Source organism: Peromyscus eremicus, chromosome 4 (genome assembly GCF_949786415.1).
Source record: "Peromyscus eremicus chromosome 4, PerEre_H2_v1, whole genome shotgun sequence".
Taxonomy (NCBI): Eukaryota; Metazoa; Chordata; class Mammalia; order Rodentia; family Cricetidae; genus Peromyscus; species Peromyscus eremicus.
The window spans coordinates 44,098,233-44,120,611 of NC_081419.1; the positions used below are offsets into that span (position 1 = coordinate 44,098,233).

General features: G+C 37.1%; 1 protein-coding gene across 7 annotated transcripts in view; it reads left to right on the forward strand.

Moving 5' to 3' along the window:
- Positions 1–22,379, forward strand: part of LOC131909182 (sodium channel protein type 2 subunit alpha) — an 85,899-nt gene that overhangs the window by 48,684 nt on the left and 14,836 nt on the right. For all 7 annotated transcript variants that reach the window (XM_059260577.1, XM_059260583.1, XM_059260578.1 and 4 more), the window contains exons 16-21: positions 3,341–3,820; positions 13,247–13,367; positions 15,726–15,880; positions 16,910–17,083; positions 19,819–19,941; positions 22,074–22,355. In XM_059260577.1, coding sequence (XP_059116560.1) covers positions 3,341–3,820; positions 13,247–13,367; positions 15,726–15,880; positions 16,910–17,083; positions 19,819–19,941; positions 22,074–22,355 — 1,335 coding nt within the window. The remainder of the gene's footprint in view (positions 1–3,340; positions 3,821–13,246; positions 13,368–15,725; positions 15,881–16,909; positions 17,084–19,818; positions 19,942–22,073; positions 22,356–22,379) is intronic.

Genomic DNA, 22,379 nt, shown 5'->3' on the forward strand with positions numbered 1-22,379 from the left:
GCTTAATACAGTAGTCATTTGCCAGCAAAGTTGTAGAACCCACACTGGTGTTCTATTGTACAGTAGGCAATGATAATAGGCAAAACCCAATGCATTATATACTCAAAAATAGCTAGAAAAGAGGAATTAAAACATTCTCACCTGTAGCTAGAGTTTTCCTGCCTGGCCTACGGTCAGGGCAAATCTCTCTCACCTGCCAGTCCCACAGCCGCTCAGACCCGACCAAGTAAACACAGAGACTTATATTGGTTACAAACTGTATGGCCATGGCAGGCTTCTTGCTAATTGTTCTTACAGCTTAAATTAATCCATTTCTATAAATCTATACCTTGCCAAGTAGCTCATGCTTACCGGCATCTTCACATGCTGTTTCTCATCATGGCGGCTGGCAGTGTCTCTCTGATTCAGCCTTCCACTTGCCAGCTTTATTCTCCTCCTTGTCCCGCCTATACTTCCTGCCTAGCCAATGGCCAATCAGTGTTTTATTTATTGACTAATCAGCAACACATTTGCCATACAGAACATCCCACAGCACTTCCCCTTTTCTTTTTTTTTTCAAAAAGGAAGGTTTTAACCTTAACAAAGTAAAATTACATATAATTTGGGAATTTGGGCGTAGCTTCTCTTACTACTTCCTGCTGGAGGGGGGCGCTGTATCTTATGGGGACACAAAGAAAATTTTAGGATCATGGAGTAGTCCATGAGGCTGTATTGTCTGAGCCAGATGCCTTCAAACCATTCTGGATGTTGGATCATCTGGGTCATGGTGTCATTGGAGACCTTTCAGGGGGTCTTGGCTGGTCAAACCTGATGTATCTTAATCTGGAACAAATCCATTGCCTCTGGCTTTCTGTGGGAACAAAAGCAGAGTCTCCTTTCCAAAGTAACACATCCTTATATCCAAATTTTGAAGTCAAGGTACCTTTAAAATATACATTTTGGTATAACTCAACAGCTTTTACAATCAAATGTTTTTCTGCAGTTAAAAATCCCAAAGACAACACAATCCAGATTCTCTGTGTAATATCCATTTTTATGTGGCTTATTTTTTATACTACCTTTACTGTATCTTTAAAGACTTTATTTTTAAAACTATTTATTTCTTTATATAACTGTATATATTCCTTTTTCTCTCTCTTTCAAGCCTACGTACATTTTTACACACATTGTAAACTATTACATCTGAATCTGTCTTATTGTGAATCTATTGCCTTAAACTGCAGCAGCTGTGGCTGCTGGCTCCGCCCACCTCAGCTTCCCAACATGGTGGTAGTACGTTTTCCTCCAGCTCTGGGAGCTATCATGGGTCTATGCTTTTATCTAAGCAGCGTATAGCTCCAAAACCTCTTTTTTGTTTTGTTTTGTTTTGTTTTGTTTTGTTTTGTTTTGTGCTAGCAAAGTCTAAATCCACCATGCGGCTTAATGTGCCACTTGCAGAGGCCTCATTCCAGCCATACTGCAAGTCGAGCGCACATGCTAGGAACCCACCAGTAGCTCAAACCCGCAGCTGCCACTCATTTGAGAGAGACAATTAGGAAGCTGTCTTTAGCTCCATTTTAGAATCTTTTCTCAGGTTTTAGGTGGAAACTCTTGCCACCATGTTGGACGTCATTTGTAGCTAGAGTTTTCCTGCCTGGCCTACGGTCAGGGCAAATCTCTCTCACCTGCCAGTCCCACAGCCGCTCAGACCCGACCAAGTAAACACAGAGACTTATATTGGTTACAAACTGTATGGCCGTGGCAGGCTTCTTGCTAATTGTTCTTACAGCTTAAATTAATCCATTTCTATAAATCTATACCTTGCCAAGTAGCTCGTGGCTTACCAGCATCTTCACATGCTGTTTCTCATCATGGCGACTGGCAGTGTCTCTCTGACTCAGCCTTCCACTTGCCAGCTTTATTCTCCTCCTTGTCCCGCCTACACTTCCTGCCTAGCCAATGGCCAATCAGTGTTTTATTTATTGACTAATCAGCAACACATTTGCCATACAGAACATCCCACAGCACTCACCAAAGAGAAATAATGAATATTTAAGGTGACAGATGAGCTAATCACCCTTACTTGATCATTGTATAATGAATAGACATATCAAAGTATTGTAGTATTAATCTATAAATATATGTCAACCTTATATGTTGATCAAAATTAAAATAAAATAAGAAAATGAAGTCTAATATTGTACATTGTATGGGAGGATTCATTGATATAGATAAAATTTTTTCATGATAGACAAGGCCTTTCCATTAGTAAACCCAAAAACTGTTAATTCAATGTTCTTACAGATAAAGACTCAAATTGAGTATTTAAATCTATTTTTCCTTATTTTATCTATTTTTCAGCCAAGTGAAAAATTCAAGTTAGTCAGTGTGAAACACAAGTGTATTAATAAATTGCTGAAGTAGAGGGAAGGTAGGTCTTCACATGGCTGTAAGGAGCCATGGCAAGGACACTGACAGATGGTCGGTATAGACTTTACCTTCATCCTCACTGGCTCTTACCTTACACATGTCACTGTCATTTTCACTGGAATTTTACCTAAAATCTTCCCAGGGTCCACTTTTGTACTAACAACCTTTTCATTTGGTCTCTGCTGTATTTTATTTTGATTCTGTGTTTGAATAATCAAGGACTGTGTCACTTAAACCCTGAGGAAAAAAATTAAGACAGTTATGGTCCCAACAATGCCTGATTCCTAATTTCCCTGCCTGGTCTACAGATTTTACCTGTCTGATCTACACACTTAGAGATGGCGATACTGCAAACTTAATTTTTAATTCAATATTAACAACATGATTATCGTATAGCAACCACATCTTTATTTCGTTTCTGTTACATAAACACAGCTACTACAAAGTTTTGTTTAAACAAAATTAAGGTTGTCAGTCTAATAATCAATATATTTTTCTTGAATTTTGCAAGTTACCAAAGTGAAAAATCTGGCAATGCTAAAGAAGCCAAATCACATTTAAGTGTACAGGAGTTCTAGTTGGTTCTAGGAATAAAATTACAATAAATATTCACTGTCCTAAGAAATACACATTGTATGTTCAAAATAACAAATGTACAAAATAGCATGTCTTTTTTCTGCAGAGCTGTCTAGATTATTCTGGATGTAAAGTTAGTATAGAAGTGTCATTCCATGGTAGCTAGTGATTTTGAAATGAACCTGAAATAAAGAGTGTGAGTAGTATTTGCTATCAGCCAGGTGTTAGTTTGTTTTTTCTTTGCTGTGTTTCTGGAGACACCATCCTTAATGGGATGTACGAAGAGAATTCCACGTCTTACAGCTGAAGCAAGGCAAGCAGGCTGTCTGATCGCTCTTCCTCCACTCTCTTCTAGGTTCTGAACCTCTTCCTGGCCTTGCTCCTCAGCTCTTTCAGCTCTGACAACCTTGCCGCCACAGATGACGATAACGAAATGAACAACCTCCAGATCGCAGTGGGAAGGATGCAAAGGGGAATTGATTTTGTTAAAAGAAAAATACGTGAATTCATTGAGAAAGCCTTTGTCAGAAAGCAGAAAGCTTTGGATGAAATCAAACCCTTGGAAGATCTGAATAACAAGAAAGACAGCTGTATCTCCAACCACACGACCATAGAAATAGGCAAAGACCTCAATTATCTCAAAGACGGAAACGGGACAACCAGTGGCATAGGCAGCAGTGTGGAGAAGTATGTAGTAGATGAGAGTGATTACATGTCGTTCATAAACAACCCCAGCCTCACTGTAACTGTGCCCATTGCTGTTGGAGAGTCTGACTTTGAAAACTTAAATACGGAAGAGTTCAGCAGCGAATCAGATATGGAGGAAAGCAAAGAGGTAGGAATATTAAAATAAAGGGATATATTGGTATGTACTTCTGTGGCTTTAACACTATTAGATAGTTTATATTATATGTTGCTTCCCTATAAGAAAATAGGAAATATCTACTGTAACATTCATATTGTAAAGATGATTGACAAATTAATGTTAGATTATACTGGCTAGGCAAATCGTGATTTAATTTTTCAAATAGTCACTTTCCAAACTCACAATATTTATGTGAATTTTTCTAAACATTTTAAAAATAAGTTTAGATTTAGGATACTGCCTCAGTGTGTATACTTTCTTCCTTATAATTCACCACAATAGTGGTTTTAGTATGTACTAAAAGATAACTAATGGCAACATGGTTCTTATTCTCATCTTGGATTCTTGCCTGCAATGAAATACTTTATAAAAGAATAGTATCTAGTTTTCCAAGCTCTATTAGCTCGTGCTAAAGTTGACTTGGATCTTAGCTTGATGGTATTTAGTTTTGTGTTTCCTAAAGTAGAAATTTTTTTTAAGGAAGAGAAGTTTGTGACAGGGAATTGTATCTAACCCAATTGAGTGTGGTCAGCCTGCTTACAAAGAGAAAGCCTCCATATGTTATTGAACACAAATTCTGAACTTACTGACTCAGTGTCTTCATAATGCAGTCTTTGATTTTGAGATAATTGTGAAGATTAGTGAATGCTTTGTTGTGTTTTGTTTTTAACCCTTGAGTTAAAGGGGGAAAAGTGAGGTACAGTCTATTTTGCAGTGTCAAACAAATTCTTTTTGAAGGGTAGATAACTAGATGGATTCAGAGGGTATGAAGATGTTTGAATTAAGTGCTCTTTTGCATTTCCCCCGAATTAGCTTGATTCTTTATCAGCTTTCTGGACTACCTCGAATATATCATTTAAAACCCAAGCCCTAATCCTGTAGGCTTTAACTCTCCTGCTATTTTGACTATGTTTAATGCAATTCCCCGCTATGATTTGTGAGTGCCTGTTTCTCTTTTTAACTTTTGGAATAATGTTGAATCCGTACTTGAATGATAACCTTTCAAAGAGAAATTTAGTGGTGTAATACGGTGACCTTCACTTCTGACCATTCTTACTTCTCACAGGCGTGAGACCAAGCTGGAGCCGTCAAGAATGCTGCTCTGGTGTTTATTAAGCATCCAGAGGCTCAAGCCACCACTTTTACCCAGGTTACCAAAGCAAGTTGTGCATATATAAATATAATCAGTGTCTACATGACTTGACTGGCCTGCATGTGACTCAGCTATGTCCCTTGCCCATCCATTGGCAGTGCAATAGAACATGCACAGCTCTTCCTAGGTTGGGTTGTATAAAGCATGGTCAGGCAAGGCTGACAATCCCAACTTCTTTCTTTTGTTTTAAGAAAAATTAATTTAGCTGCTAATTTCTTTATGTAGATTTTAATAGAAAGTATACTCATTTAAAAGTGAAAATGCATGCCTTTGCAGATTTTGTAGCTTCCACTTAATGTCACAAGTTTGGAACATGCTAGTGGCCTGGAAGAAGATTGTAGGTACTCTCAAAAAAAAAAAGCACTGAAGGAAAGCTTTCTGTCCTCTGCCTCTTTGCTTTTGTATTTGTTTTCTTCTACTACTTTTAAAATACATCCCCAGTAAGTGTGCTATGTTGTTGATAATATTTTGCTCAGTGTCTGAAGGGTAATGTGCAAATTAAAGCAATCCCTCACCCTCATGCAAACTTCCCAACCGACTTTCAATGTGATAATAATGTAAATGAATGGAAGTGTTTGCATTTTGCTGCCAGCAGCAAGGGTATAATTTTCATCCACTTCATTTTTGGGAAAAGGGCAATGCTTTATTTAGCAATTGACCAAAAGCCTTTTGCATTTAGAATGATTCCCTTAGAGATTCTGTTAATATTTACTCTTAAAATTCCTAGAATGAAAGAAAAGAAAAGAAATGTACTCATACATCAAAATAAACCCCCCCAAAAAGAGAAAGATTGACGTCTACCTATCTTTATATGATGTGCTTATTCAGAAAATAGATCGTCCTCATCCCTTTACCCATTGTAACTTTCTCCTCCCTGACCCCTTCTCCACAGCACCAACTTAGTCCATGGCATAGTTCAGGTACGTCATGCTCCACAGCACCTCCATAGGATAATCACAGTCAACACTTGTCTCTGTTTGCTTATTTATTAATGAGAGAACCCCCACATAGTGTGTAACTGTTCTGTGATCTCTTTTTATTGAACTTTTCACTGTCTAATATTAATTCACAGTTCTGTGCACAGATATTTAAACCAAATTGTTTCTTCCGGTTTCATCACTTTTGTAGAAATGTTAATAAGAAACTTTATCACTTAGAATTAGTCACATTAAAACTGTAAAATAACTCATAATAAAATCATGTTGAGATTTTTTTTGAAAGGAAGAAAAATCCCATAACACTGTTAAAACATTCTTTAATGCTTTGGAAGAAAATTCAGTTGCCGGGACCCCTGCTTCTGTCAGAAGACCAGTGTGTAAAATATCCAAGATGCAGATTCCTCCCCAATTATATGTTATTTTTTATTATCTTTAAGGTAATGATTTGCTTTTTCTATAAAGAGCCAAGGTTAGTTCCTTTAGTCTCTGAATAGTCTACTTTCCACTTTCTTTAGGGAAAGGCACTGAGAGAAATAACAATAAGGTATACAACCTTCTAAAGTATCGAGGCAGTATATTAACAGATCAAAAAAGAATTGATTCTTAGAATTTTTAATTCTTTTTAAAAAGTCTTTTACAGTCTTTTTTGGAAATATGGTTCAATCCCTAAAAGAACATGCTAAATTCCAACATGAACGGCATGAAGGAGTCAAAAGTATGTGGATTAGATCTGAGCAAGCATTGGTAGGGATGATACCAATGGATAATAACTCAAGATTTTTGCCATAAAATGAGTAGTCCTCATGGGAAAGATTCTCAGTGGGGTATTGATAAAGCAAAAAACAACAAAAACCTTCTACATATCTTTAACATCAGACCAAAATGAGCCAGACACATTGGTAATCTGCTCAGGGTAGTCCATCACAATATAAGTTTTGGGTTTTTTTGTTTTGTTTTGTTTTGTTTTTGCAACTCCACTAAATTAAAAGTCTGTTACGTATGATTTAAAGTTTATAATAAAATATCCATCATAAATAATGAAATGATTTTCTGGTTAAATCACCATAATGAACATGATATTTTGGTTTAGTCAACTTTCTGATTGTAAAGGTAATACCAGCTTTTTTTTAATGTTTTAATGTGTCACTATGACTTTAAGCCCATCACCAAATCAGGCCATGCCCTCCAATGTTGTGATATTAACATTTTCCCTGTAAAATCAATTGGCGCTCCTTCAGTGTATGCTAGCTGCAGGATCCAGGTCTAAACACTCACCATTGTTTGAGAGCAAAACAGTACACGCTGGAATACTTGATTTAATCTACATTTGAAGTAAACGCTTTTTGAAATCCTAGTGTTTTACTGTTACTATTAAATTAAGTTAGAACATATTTTATTCTCAAAATTTTGGACAACGCTTACTAATTACATTTAAAAATAACAGCTTCAGCCGGGTGGTGGTGGTGGCACACACGTTTAATCCCAGTACTCCGGAGGCAGAGCCAGGCGGATCTCTGTGAGTTCGAGGCCAGTCTGGGCTATAGAGTGAGTTCCAGGAAAGGCACAAAGCTACACAGAGAAACCCTGTCTCGAAAAAACAAATATATATATATATATATATATATATATATATATATATATATATATATATATATATATATATATCTTAGCTTCATGGTAACAAACAAATGTTCACATGAGAAACTTAATGTGAAATATAGTTTTCTAGACTTTTCTCCAATCAGAACTTAATTATTTTTAAAATTATTTATTTTCCTTGGCTTTCTGGAGGGTTATTAGTTTGACACACTGCAGTTCAATAATAATTTATTTTTGATGTTGAAAATATAATCTTTAAAATTAAAAGATGGAATAGTAGGATCTTGAGCTGAGTAGTAGCTGGTGAAATGCCTGCAGTGCAGGAACAGGTATTTGAATTTGGATCTCCAGAGTGCATGTGTAAGCCAGGTACAGCAGTGAGTGTCTGTAACCCTAGCAATGGGGAGAGACAGAGACAAGGGGATACCTGGGGTTTTCTACCTAGCCAGTCTCTCCAAATCACTAAGTTCCAGGTTCAGTAAGAGACCCTGATTCAAAACCTAAGGTAGAAAGCAATGGAGAAACACACAATATCAACCTCTGGCCTTTACATGCACACACACACACACACACACACACACACACACACACACACACGCATATACATGCACGAACATATACATAGGCACATGCCCACATGACCTGTACATCCAGCATACATATACACCCCCGAAACATGAAATAGTGCAATTTGGTACTTATTAGATCATTTAGTGAAACATGATTCTTTTCTGCTTAGTTTATAGAATTTGGAATAACTACTGAATAACAAGAAGTCTCTTAATATCATAGATATAAAGAGTGTAGAAAATGTAGTTTTTTATGCAAATATGTTTCATATTTCTAAGTGACTATGATTACTGCTGGTTTATATAGCAGCCTGCTATGACTGTTCTTATATAATCTATTATTCCAATCTTGTATTGCACCCAAATTTGTTCAAATTTAACTAGGCAAAATCTCTTCTAACAGTATTATTCTACCCATTTATTTCCTGGTAAGTTAGGTATGGGTAGTAATAAGGAAATTTAAATATTTCAATATTACCAGAGGGAAGTAGAAAACTCACTAAAGTGTGTCTATGAATAGCCCACTTACATTTTGCTTTCTTTGTAGCACTTGGCAGTGTGTAATGCCCAGACTGGGACACTACCTGACAGCCTGTAATGAAAACGTTTTACCTAAGAACATAAACTCCAGCTGGGCAGTAGTGGTGCATGCCTTTAAACCCAGCACTCAGGAGGCAAAGACAGGCGAATCTCTGTGAGTTCGAGGCCAGCCTGGTCTACAGAGGGAGTTCCTGAACAGTCAAGGCTACACAGAGAAACCCTGTCTTGAAAAACTAAAAGAAAGAGAGAACATATGCTTCAACAGTCACTTACAGTGATATACACTTGACAGCTCAAAGAGGCAAATATGCACTGTGGTCAGGTTCATCATAACTAGGAACCGATCTGAAGCTTATGATTTTTATGTTCTTAATTCATTTCATTTTGTGGATTTTTAATACATTTTAAGCAACATAGTTTATTAACATGATGGCATTTAACTAGTATACAACAAAATGATTGAATTGAGATGAGGAATTATATTAATCATCATTTTTGTTGTACATCTCTAGTATAATTTATGATAAGGTTTTTATTCGTAAGATATTCCAATGTATGTCTTCCTCATTCTACAGTAACACACACAGGAATTATGACTATGATTAGAATTGACACTAAGGTTCTTAGTTATGATTCACATAAGTCAGCAGTATCATAAACACTTATCTTGAATCTATAATGTTGAGTCATATATCCGGTCTACTAAATGTTCCAAATTCACTAAGGTTGAATTTACTGGTGAATCATCAGAGAATTTCCTAAAACATTGTAGAAGAATAGAATACAGAAAATGTAGGGCATAGCCACTCATTAACTCTGACATTGACAAGGTGAGTAAGCCCACTGGATAGTAGTGTGATGCCTCAATGTGCAGCATGGTCTTTCCTGTAGTAAATTAAACACCACAAGCATAGGTACACACACCAACCCATGTGGAAGACATTGTTACTGAACTTTGGGGAAGAGGAGATGTAGCTGCTCCTTGAAGGGTTCCATTCACTGTGGAACAGTAAATCTACATACTTAGTATAGAAAGAAGGGAAATAAATATAAAACAACAGATTCAGTAGTAATTTTCCTTATAACTGACCTCATAGACTCTTCTTAATTATGAATGAATTCTTGGCAGCCTGATTTTCAGAGCACACTCCCAACTTTAAGAATTGTTGGTCATCATTTTAACATCCATGAGTGTTCAAGTAATCTTGATACTCTTCAATTAATTATATTCCTTTGAACCTGGAAGAATCAGACAAGAAGTACTTAGAGGCTGAAGTCCATAAATAGGCTGCGAGGTCACTCGTTCATTGACACAAGAAACATTCACTAACAGCAAGAACTGGTGATAGGTGCAAGGGATATGATAACGACAAAAACATAGTCTTCTGCCCCCAAACCTTAAATCTAGTGAGGTACATATTCCAGAAACACAAAATACACCTTAAGCTGCAGTTTGTGTAAAAGTAATAACCTCAGTGTTGAAGTTCATTGAAAAAAATCTGCTGTTACTTCTTTATTGGTACTAAGATGCCGTATTATAATGAAAAGGAGTTGTGTATATTCTATTTCACTATGGTTTGAAGAAGAGAAAACACAGAAGTGCCTTGGATAAATTATCCACAGATAAAGCCTGTAAACAGTTTTCAAAAGAACAGAAAAACACATCCAGAGATTTCTTGTTTACATTGAGGCATGATGAACTCTGAATAGAGCAAATTGACTTTCTCTAATATTGTTTTTAATTTCAACAAGGTATTGAAAGCAAGTGATTGGCTGGGTGATTTGTTCATTCAGTGAAGAGCAAATTGGGACTTCAGAGTAAGCTGTGAGGGCTGAATTGCATTTTTGTTGCCCCATCCATAGGGCTTAGGGTACTGTTCATGCCCCTAAATGTCTTACAATTACGTTGAGAAGACTTCAGTTTCTCTTGCTCTGAAATACTTTAGCCTGTCTTTCATGAGAGGTGAAATTGAATGAATAAATCAAAAAAGTTATGAAGTGTCCAGAACACCCAAGTTAGGGAAATGGTGGAATGGAAGAAATTGGGAACTGGAAGGACTCATGTAAGGGAGGAAGCGCAATGGTTGCAAAATAGTGAAAACCTGAATCAATATTGGTGATACTGGTCTTCATGACATCTTTTAAAATATCGACAACCCAGATACGTGATAATAGGAGTGATAGCTGGTATTGCAGGGAAACTTCTGAAGGTTTTGAATCAAGATTTCCTATGACATTTTGTGTGGTGACTACTCCGAATACAGTATCAGACTTCATTCTGTTATGAAGCCCTTTATTTATACATCCATCCATCCATTCATTTCTAAATAATATTTATTGAGAATGTATTACATACTTACTATTGATTGTATTAGTCAATTTTCCTATTGCTGTGATAAAATACTCACAAAAGCAACTTAAGTATGGGAATATCTCTGCTCGCAGTTTGAGGATACAGTCCATCACAGGAAGGAAGGCACAGTGGTCAGAGTATGAGGCAACTGGTCACATAGAATCCACAGTCCCAACACAGAAAACAATGATGGCTGGCTCTCAGCTTGCCTTCTCCTTTTCTTTAATTAATACCCCAGCAGCCCATGGGATGTTGCTGTCCACATTTGGGGTGAATCTTCTCACTTCAGTTAATTTGGTCAGGGAATTCTACCACAGATAAGCTCAAAGATTTGTCTCCTATGTGAATCTACCAAGTAAGCCATCAGATCAACCATCACACTGAGGTATATGTTGATATAGCCATTGACCAGTGCCAGCCAGCACATGATACAAAGAGGGACCCGCAGTTTTTTATTAGGAGCTCCATCCTGCACTTCCGATGTTATCCTCTTTGTTAAAAGGAATATTTTCCATTCTTACTGTGTATAGTTAAATCAGATGTGACTGAACTTCAGTTTGTCTGGTTACCTGTGCTGCATTTCAAAATCCTACAAACAACAAAGCCTGTATCATCTGGCCTCTAAGGTAGTACAACAACTTGATGTTACATGATCTCTGCAAGAGATGAGAGAATGTTTTAGGGGTTAATTACATGACTGCAAATCCAAGTATACTTACATAAGAAAGAGTCAAATCTAAAAGAAAGGATGTAAAATTAGAAAAGGCCCCAAAATTTGGAATACTTGTAATAAATTTTATTTTGGTGTTTCACCAAAGAACAAAATATATTCAAATTTTAATGGCAAAGATATTATTATCTGCCTAATATCATAAAATGTTCAATGAGGAAAAAAATCAACTTATAGCTTTTAACAATATTTAGACAAATTTTAAAGTAATTACAAAACTAATTCTTAAGAAACAAGAGTATATAATATTTATACATCTATTATTGGTGTTGTTAAAGTAGTTAAGACATTTCAATTTCTCATATAGGTACATAATACTTTCTTCATATGAACTCAAAACATGCTGAGTCCACACTTCATAAAAATAAAATTATTTTCATGCTATAAGAGAATCATATCATTAGGAAAGGATCCATATAATTCTTATCCACAGTGTGAGTAGGATCTTTCCAGTAGAAACTCCAGCATCTATTTGAATCCAGTGTTCCATGTCAGTGTTCATCTTACCATGTGCTTCCCTCATCCTCTTGGTAAAGGAGCTCTTTGAGCTCAGCCGCCTCCTAATGTTATGCACTAATAGTTATAACATTGTAACAGGTTCGAGAATGCTGTGGCCTAAACTACTCTGGTTCAGCGTGGCACTCACACCTGGCCCTGCACCATGCCTGTGGCATCTTAAGAATAGGTTTTAAGACTGGGACCCCATCCTTTAAGCTGGTCCCGTGGATAGACTGACCTGGATAAAGTGTATGCATGTCAGTATTTAAGACAACTTCTTTCCTCTGTAGTTTCCTTTGGACGATTTTGATTTAACCCAAAGGAAACAAAATGACACACTATGACCCATTTCTGCCATTTCTAAGAGGACAGGCAAGAGTGCCAAAGTAACAGGTAGTTTCCAAATGCACAATGAAACCCAGGAGTGCATTGGCCAAAGAGAATGCGAGATACCTGCTCTTGCTGTATAGCTAACAATGTGCTGCTCTTTTCCAAAATAGAAAGTTATAGAATGTCTTTAATAATAACCAGTAGTCTATGTTTTCATGTCAATGAAAAGTGGAAAAATTTAGATTGTTGCTGTTTATGTGCATTTGACCCAACCTTTTCTACATTTGACATGAAAATACACTTGTGCAGCTTTTGTTGGACGGGTCACAATTTTAGAATAAAACAAGCTATACCATTTACAAATGAATTTGCAAAAGCAAAATCCCAGTGACCATATGGCTGGCAGTTTGCATAAGCTTTCTGTCGAATTCTATTTCAGAAACCTCATAGATACTTAAACAAAAGTTATTTAAGTGGCACTGTGTCTAAGAAAAAAAATTCTACAGTGCTATATCTAATCTTGTGACCCCCACCTCTCCCAAAGCAGATTGGCATTATATTTAAGTTATTCTTAAATTACAGATCAAGAGAATGCATACAGAAGACTGGGGGTGGGGCACGACTTAGGAGTCTTTGTTTGGATTAGAGAACATGTTTAAAAGCTTTTCTGTGGGATTGGTTTTCAGAAATTGAACGCAACTAGTTCATCTGAAGGCAGTACAGTTGATATAGGTGCTCCAGCAGAGGGAGAGCAGCCAGAGGCTGAACCAGAAGAATCCCTTGAGCCAGAAGCCTGTTTCACAGAAGGTAAGCAAGCAGTGGGGTGGTGTCAGTAGCCTTCTCTTGTCTATCCATCTTTCCTGTGACCTGTCTACATCTTTCTATCTACTGCCTCTAATTACCCATGCCTGTTTATCTACCAACTATTAATTTATTTGCTTTGTTTTAAATCTCAAAACAAGGACAATTTTTCTGACTATAGGCTTAAATGATGTAATTAGATCCTTTTACTTTTGAAGGTATTGATCACCTCTGCAACATGCTGCTGTTGGTGTATTAGTTTGTTTTATGTTGCTGTGATAAAACCCTCTGACCAAAAGCAAAGTGGAGAGGAAAAGGTTTATTAATTGGGCTTACATTTCTATGTCACAGTCCACCATGAAGGAAGTCAGGACAGGAAGTCAAGACAGAAACCTAGAGGCAAGGACTGAAGCAGAAGCCACGAAGAAATGTGGCTTACAAGTTTGCTCTCCCTGCTTTCTTAAACAACACATGACATTGGCCAAAAGGTGGCCGCACTCCAGTGAACTAGGCACTCTCATGTCAATCATTAACCAAGAAAATACTCCACAGATTTGCATACACATCAATCAGATGGAGGCATCTTCTCAGTTGAGGTTCTTTCTTCTCAGATGACCTACGCTTGTGTTGACAAAAGAACCCAACCAGCACGCACAATTGACTCTTCTGGCCTTCTAAGTTAGCTAACAAGAGAGATAGCTAAACCAAATGCATAACTGGTAAAGTTGTCAAAAAGAAAAGGAAAAGACAAGTAACTAAAATGAGTAAGGAAATAATCTGACATTTCCTGAGTGGCCATAATATAGTGTACTAATTGATAAATACACATTTCAGTCTGACGTTGAGTAATAGTTTCCTGTATCAATCAAGGTCAAATATTTTTTGTGATTTATTTTTTCAACAAAGGTGAAAGGTATAGGAAAGCTTAAATATACTACATACTTTCATATGGGAATATTGGCATCATCAGAGTACTCTCAAAAGGATTCTCTAAAGAAAGCTAAAATTACGTCATTCTGATGAGGGTCAGTTGTATCATGTAACAACAGTGCTGCATAGGAAACCATATGAAGCCCTCAACTCTAAATCACTCACCTGGCCAGGCAGTAGTGGCGCACGCCTTTAATCCCAGCACTCGGGAGGCAGAGGCAGGCAGATCTCTGTGAGTTCGAGGCCAGTCTGGTCTACAAAGTGAGTTCTAGGAAAGGCGCAAAGCTGCACAGAGAAACCTTGTCTCGAAAAACCCAAAAAATAAAAAATAAAATATATCACTCACCTGAGCTTGACTGCTAAAGCTTGAGCATGATGATCAGACTTTCCCTTCCCTAATTTTTGTTTGGATTTCTTAATTGGTTCTTATAACTTCATGTTATCAATAGGACTTTTATGTAGCTCCTAAGATATAGCCCCAAATCCATTTTATTCCATAAAATTCAGAAATTAAACTTTATTGATAAGACTTTAATAAGACTTTACTTTATGATAATTGTTTTTGTGACTGTAAAACTTGTTGAAAAAAATCACTCTCACTACAATGTACATTCCCCAAGGGTAAGGCTGTTTTACATACTATAATTTTATTATGATTTTCCAAGTACAATTCTTTGCATACAACAGCTCTTCAATAAATATTTCTTGAAAAGCCTTTTACCGAGTACCTCACAAATTACACATAGGTGCTTATTGCATTGTGGCTGATAATGATCAGAAACAAAGCAACCCAATTATTTAATAATAGTGAACATTTATATAAATTCCCATACTCTTATGGAGAGAAACATAATAGCATCTTTCACAAACCTTATGGTTAGATGGAGAAGTTCTATTAAGCTATGAAGCAAACTAATCAAAATTCAAATATATGTAACTTTTTTTTTCTTTTTTGATTTTTTGAGACAGGGTTTCTCTGTGTAGCTTTGCGCCTTTCCTGGAACTCACTTGGTAGCCCAGGCTGGCCTTGAACTCACAGAGATCCGCCTGCCTCTGCCTCCCGAGTGCTGGGATTAAAGGCGTGCGCCACCACTGCCCGGCTATATGTAACTTTTATACAGAGTAGTAGGATTGACTCACAGGACAAAGGCAAAACAGAAAGATAAGCTGGAGTTTTACTTTATGTTTTTCTGCATTTGAGTGTTTTATGGTATATTATAATACAGTTACATGCACATAAAAATAAATGATCATCTAACAGATCGACAAAAGGCCACACTGTTGGTTTTGATTTCTGTAAGCAGAAGCCATCTTTAAAATAAAGTTGTTTTCTAATGCACTATGAAGTAATAACGTAGGTGCGTGTCCCACCTTCGCAATGATGCCCCAAGAGTAACTGATGGCCTTTCTTTCATCCGCTCTCATGTCTTTTAGACTGTGTGAGAAAGTTCAAGTGTTGTCAGATAAGCATAGAAGAAGGCAAAGGCAAGCTCTGGTGGAACCTGAGGAAGACGTGCTACAAGATTGTGGAGCACAACTGGTTTGAGACCTTCATCGTCTTCATGATCTTGCTCAGCAGCGGTGCTCTGGTAGGTGATGCAGGGCCCGCCCCTTCATCGTTTTCCTTCTCCCTCTGTTCAACCTCACTTTACCCATCTGTAGAACAGACTGTTGGAAAAAGTGAAAGATGTGGAGGGAAGGGCCCTCGAGAGCAGTCTACTGCTCTAGCTGGAGGAGCCAGATAGGACTACACTCAGACAGCGTGTGCTCCCATAATATCTCAGAAAGAATCTCTCTGACTTTTAGTTACCAGGGGAAGATCCTTTTCTTTATTTTTGATAGTGAATTTTATTCTTGTATTCTCAAGTCCATTATCATACTTTCCAGTGCCTACTGAATTTTAGACATACAATACAATGTAAATGCAATCGGTTTCTTATTTAGGAAATAGATTTTAGAGTGTCCGTGCAGTGCACCTTCTGGCAAAGGGAAAGATCAATGGCACTTCTTCAGAAGGGCTAACTATGCAGATACGACGTGGGTTTGCCAGCTGAAGTGCAGGCTACTTAATAGACACCCCTTGCTGGAACAAGTCACCTGACTGGTTCACACCAATTCACCTGCCAGCCACAGTGAATGGTGATGAGGCTTACTTAATTTCTAAAAGCATTACAAACCTAGTTTGCATCTGACTTCACAGAATAGGATGAATAATTTAATCAAATATTCACTAATATTACACATTTCCCCCTTTCTCAAGTTCAGGAGACTTCTTGTCACATATTTACACAGTCTTGGGAGGGGGTACCAGTCACTCTGGATTCTGAGATATTTCTAAATGACACCACCTCTTGCTTAAGAAAGGAACATCTGACCTTCTCTTACACATCTTAAACTCTTTGAGGATAGTCTCAATATCCAGATTTTAGAATTGCGTGAGTCTCTCAGTAGGCTGCAATGCCCAGGTGCTCTTCACATGTGGAGATAACTGGGAAGCCAGGGCATCGTGATAACCCTCCTGCCCCAACTGAAGAAGGCAGCTTTTCATTTCCTTTTTTTTCAATACATAAAGTAGAAACTTTTCTTGACAATATTCAATATCATGTTATCATTTGTAGGCCTTTGAAGACATATATATTGAGCAGCGAAAGACCATCAAGACCATGCTGGAGTATGCTGACAAGGTTTTCACTTACATCTTCATCCTGGAGATGCTTCTAAAGTGGGTTGCTTATGGTTTCCAAATGTATTTCACCAATGCCTGGTGCTGGCTGGACTTCCTGATTGTTGATGTGAGTACTCTGAAGTTCCCTCTTCTGTTTCTTGGCAGGGGATGATGAGCATTGGTCCTGGCTGTGGCCAGCAGTATGGAGCGAGCATTCTGGGCAACACTGATTTAGTCCAAATACAAGTGCTATTTTCTACTTCTCCAGTGGAATTATACCTAAGACACATTTTGTCGATTTAAGTACCACCTTATATTTAGTGACTTAGTTTGAAAAATAACATTTGAATCAGTATATTAAATTCTAAGCTATGCAAAAGTAAAGTTGTTTTCTAACCTTGTTTTTAATTCTCACATTACATACAGTTACAGTTGTTAAAATTCTTCACGAGCATCTTCGGCAGTAGAACTTGTCCGCAGTTGAGCCTGCTGAGAAATGTGTGTCCCATACGTAAAATATTAATGGCATGTGAATATGAAAGTCCCAAACCAATCAATATCACTGGATTTATCTGGTGGTTAAAAACAAATTGGCTAACCAATATTTAAAGGATTTATTAACTTGCATTGGTGTTTAAAGGTATTAAGATGGAATATCAGAATACAAAAGGATTTAAAGTAATTGAATATGGTAAATTCTTCCTAAATGTAACGCGCAAAGGGCACATGAAGAACTACATTAGAAATCTTCTTGAAATGCAGAAAGATAATAAACAAAAATTAAAGACACATATGTTTATGTTTGACAATTACGAACAGCAAAACGAGTATGTCAAAGATGCTACCACTCTTTCTCTCCTGTGACAGGTCGTGTAAGACACCATTCTTTTCACTTTTTTGTGTGTAATTGTGACAGATCAGTAGCTTGATGACAGCATAGCTAAAATTTAATATATGTAAACAAGGATAAGTTATTATATCCATGTTAATTAAATATAAAGAAACCCAAAAAGAAAGTTGTCTCGCTGCCTGAACTAACATTGTCTAATATACATCATCTAATATGAACTCACATTGTCTAGAATACTCTGAAATCTACTATTTTAGATTTATGAATACTCTTATGATTGTACGTTAAACTGGTTGATACTTGGTTTAAAATCAGCTATTCTTTCTAATTATCTGTTTTCTTATTGAGTTATAAGTAGAAATGTCACGTCTCTGGTCCTAAGGGAGCTTAAGGTTGACCAGTAAGGATGAATGTACAGTTTCCCTTGAGAAAAGGTTTCTTGAGAGTAGAGTAAACCAGAGTTTGAGTGAGAAGAATGCCAGTAACTCCGGAGGAGGGAGGGACACTGACTTGTGCCAACCCTGAATGGTAGTGCTTGAGGGTGAGCGAAGGTCGGGGAGTACGAGGCAAAGGTTTGTAAGTGGAAGACAAATTCAGACAGACAAGTGCTGGGGGAACCCATGATACCATCCAAAGAAACGTGAACTTAGGGGTTTAGTGGACAGGAAGATTTTGAAGAATATCTTCCAACAAACAAAACCGCAGAAGACTAAAGATGTCGATGGTGATTCAGGAAGACCCAGATGTACCTCCTTTTCAAGTGTGGCTAAACAGCTTACAGAAAGTGGTATGGCTCACCACTTCAGTTCTCTGATAGTTCTGGCCCAGTTCAGAACATTTTTTATTTGTCTAACTGTTCTTTCGTCCATCAATGTACGCCTCTCCCTCGGATTCTGTCTCCAGAGAATGTAAAGCACTCTAGATCCTCCTGGCTTACATGTGGAAAGCCTTCACATGATAACTTTAATTTTTGTTTATTATCTTTTTGCATTTCAAGAAGATAACTCACTTTATTCCTCAGTTATCTACAAAGAGAAGACTTACAAAGCCCTGAACTTGATGAATTTCGTACCTCATTTCCCTCTTACATTTGGAGACTTTGCTTTCAGATTATACATACAAAATTAGTATAAACAAACGAAGGTTTTGTCAAACAAATTCTGCTTACTTCCATCATTTTTCTTAGAATACATTTTTCAAATACTTATTATCGCAATACTTTTAAAAACTATATTATGTATTTGTTTCTGCTTATCTGATTTTCAAATTTTGGTGTGCTTTAAAATGAGACAACTTTTTTTCTGAGTTCATATAATAGTTATAACTCTCAAAGGTAATTGGGTATTTTAGTGATGACTAAAGGTAATTGGATATTTTAGTGATGACAGTTTTTTTTTCCCAACTGGAATTTTTAGAATTTTTACCAATAACACTAGTAATCTGTATAAATGACTAAAGAAAATAACAACCTTAAAATTCTTCAGTTATACTAAAATCTCAACTGTTCTTTCTTTTCACTCACTAATTTTACTTGCTTTAATTAGTGATAAGTCCCAAAATGTGATTTATGAATCAGCACTGCTGCTTTTACCAGAGAACTTAGAAAAATATAAATTCTCAGGCCTTTTCCCGAATGTACTAAATCAAACTCCACTAGCCCTCAATGTTTTTTTTAACTGAAATTAGATTTTTTTTTCCATACAAATTTTGATCACAGCTTCCCATACCCCAACTGCTCCCAGATTCTCCCCTCCACCCCGGCCCCCAAATCCATATCCTTTCTTTCTCTCTTTTATTAGAAAACAGGCATCTAAAAAAAGGCTGGGAAGACAAGACAAACAGAGAATAACATTTCTGTTATAGCCCTTCGTGATCTTAACCAGTTCTGGGTGATGTGGAAACGCCCATGTTTGAGAACTACTTGCTTCTTCGTTACGTAGAGCAAGGTTAAGGGATGTGTAGACACTTTTATCTATAACTTTTAATCAGTTGTCTGCTCTTTTTTTGTATAGGTATCATTGGTTAGCTTAACTGCAAATGCCTTGGGTTATTCAGAACTTGGTGCCATCAAATCCCTCAGAACGTTAAGAGCTCTAAGGCCTCTCAGAGCCTTATCCCGGTTTGAAGGAATGAGGGTAAGACCAAACATCTTCGAATCTGCTGTGATTATAATTAAGAACAACCTGAAACTTTCTACAGTAGGAAGGGCAAATCCATCTTCATGTTCACATAACCAACCAATCAGCAATATGTATTCAATGTCCCTAATGCATATCATCATTTGACTCAACAGAACACAATGCTCAATGCTCTTAATTCCCTTCATTTTCCTTAGGGAATTCTTGATCATATCTCATAGATTGCTGATATGTACCAAGATTACTTATCATCCCTCTATTTCAAAATGTGCAGGACCTCTTACTTCATGTCATTTAAAACTAACCAATCATGACTCATCATTTCTTCACTCCACTTGTATTATGTACTTGGTGCCTGTTGAAGTCTGAATCTGGCCTTTTGGTTTTTAAGCACAGACAGAGATATCTAAAAAGTAGGTCAGCTGTAGAAATCTAATACTCCCCTAGAAAGGCAGTACAAAAGACCAGGAGGAATTCAAGCTGACATTTGTTATCGCCTGGGACAAAAGCCCAAGAACGCATATCATCACCACCTAGAAAATAATTGTACCCTGTCTCCATGGTATTGAGTATTAAAAAAAAAAAATAACTTGTAGAAATGGATGCTTTTTGTGATACTTAAAAGTTTCCTGTAGGGCTGGAGAGATGGCTCGGCATTTAAAAGCACTGGCTGTTCTTCCTGAGGTCCTGAGTTCAATTCCCAGCAACCACATGGTGGCTCACAACCTTCCTTAATGAGATCTATTACCCCTTTCTGGTTTGCAGGCATACTTGCAGACAGAACACTGTATACATAATAAATAAACATTTTAAAAAAAAGTTTCCTGTAATCCTAGCACTCAAATATTTGAGGATTGCTAGCCTACACAGTCAGTTCCAAGCCAGGCTGAACTACAAAGTGACATCCTGTCTCAAAAACTCTGTACAAGACAAGACAAAAACAAAAACAGAAATGAAAATAGTTCCTCAGACTTTATCAGAGTATTATAAGCACAACCATAGATGAATATTATGAGTTGGTATGTAGGCATGTTTGTGCATGCTTTTCTATGAATAGAAAGAAATGATTGGTTGGCTGTTGGATGTTTTTTTTCTCTTTGGCAATTAAATAAAGCCATGCTTTTGCAGTAGTAAGCTTAATAAACAAAGGATGTTAAATGGTTTGTACTATAATATGTTTCATTTTCTGTGTCAAATTCATCTTTCATATACTCCCACTTCCTCTTTCTTGGCCTTGGGACCAAATCCCAGGTCTTGTGTATGATAAGCAGGTGCTCTGTATCACACTGTACCCTCAAATGTTCTCCTTTGTTCTCAATTTAGTATTGCACACTTGGTATTGTTCATATAATGATTTTATAAATTTATGCCATTATTTGTTGTCTTAATTACTTGTTGTTTTTAATTATCTCCATTCCTTGTTGAAAATCTTCTCCTACATATACTTGCTTAGCTCCTAAGAAACTATTCCACAATGTAAAATTCAATGAAATTTAGAATTTAAAAAGTCTTAGATCAAGCTATTGGATATTCCTACCTAATGTTCAACTTTGACGAGTGACGTATTTTTTCTATAATTTGACTATTGTTTTCGTTGTTATACAAAGTATTATATTTCATATTATGTGTATGGATATTTGCCTGCTTATATATGTGTGCACCACATGTATGTAATGTTGGCCTTAGAAGCTAGAACAGGGTGTCTGAATCTCTGCAGCGAGTTACACACAGTTCTGAGCCTCCACGTTGATGATGGGAACCAAACCTAGATTCTCTTGATCTAGGAGTCATCTCTCCAGACCATTACTCTCTCTTCTTTTTTTTAAGATGCACTTATGTATTTTCTCTGTATGTTTGTATGCCAGTGTATGTGTGTGTGCAACACAGGCATTCAGATGCCCTTGAGGCTAGAAAAAGGAGTTAGATCCCTGAAATTGCAGTTACAGGAGAATGTTAGCCACCTGACATGGGTGCTGAGAACCCAGTCTAGGTATTCTCGAAGAGCAACAATGCTCACAACAGTGCAGCCATTTTCCAAGCTGAAATCATTATTTTCTAATAATATTTGAAAGTCAGTGAACATAAATACTTGTCTTTTCATGGGTTTCTTTCCTCTCCTCCTGTGCCAGGTTGTTGTAAATGCTCTTCTGGGTGCCATCCCATCCATTATGAATGTACTTCTGGTCTGCCTGATCTTTTGGCTAATATTCAGTATCATGGGTGTGAATCTCTTTGCTGGCAAGTTCTATCATTGCATCAACTATACCACTGGGGAAATGTTTGATGTGAGTGTGGTCAACAACTTCAGTGAGTGCCAAACGCTCATAGAGAACAACCAGACAGCCAGGTGGAAGAATGTGAAAGTCAACTTCGATAATGTGGGACTTGGATATCTTTCTCTGCTTCAAGTAGTAAGTGACCACCTGATAATTGCT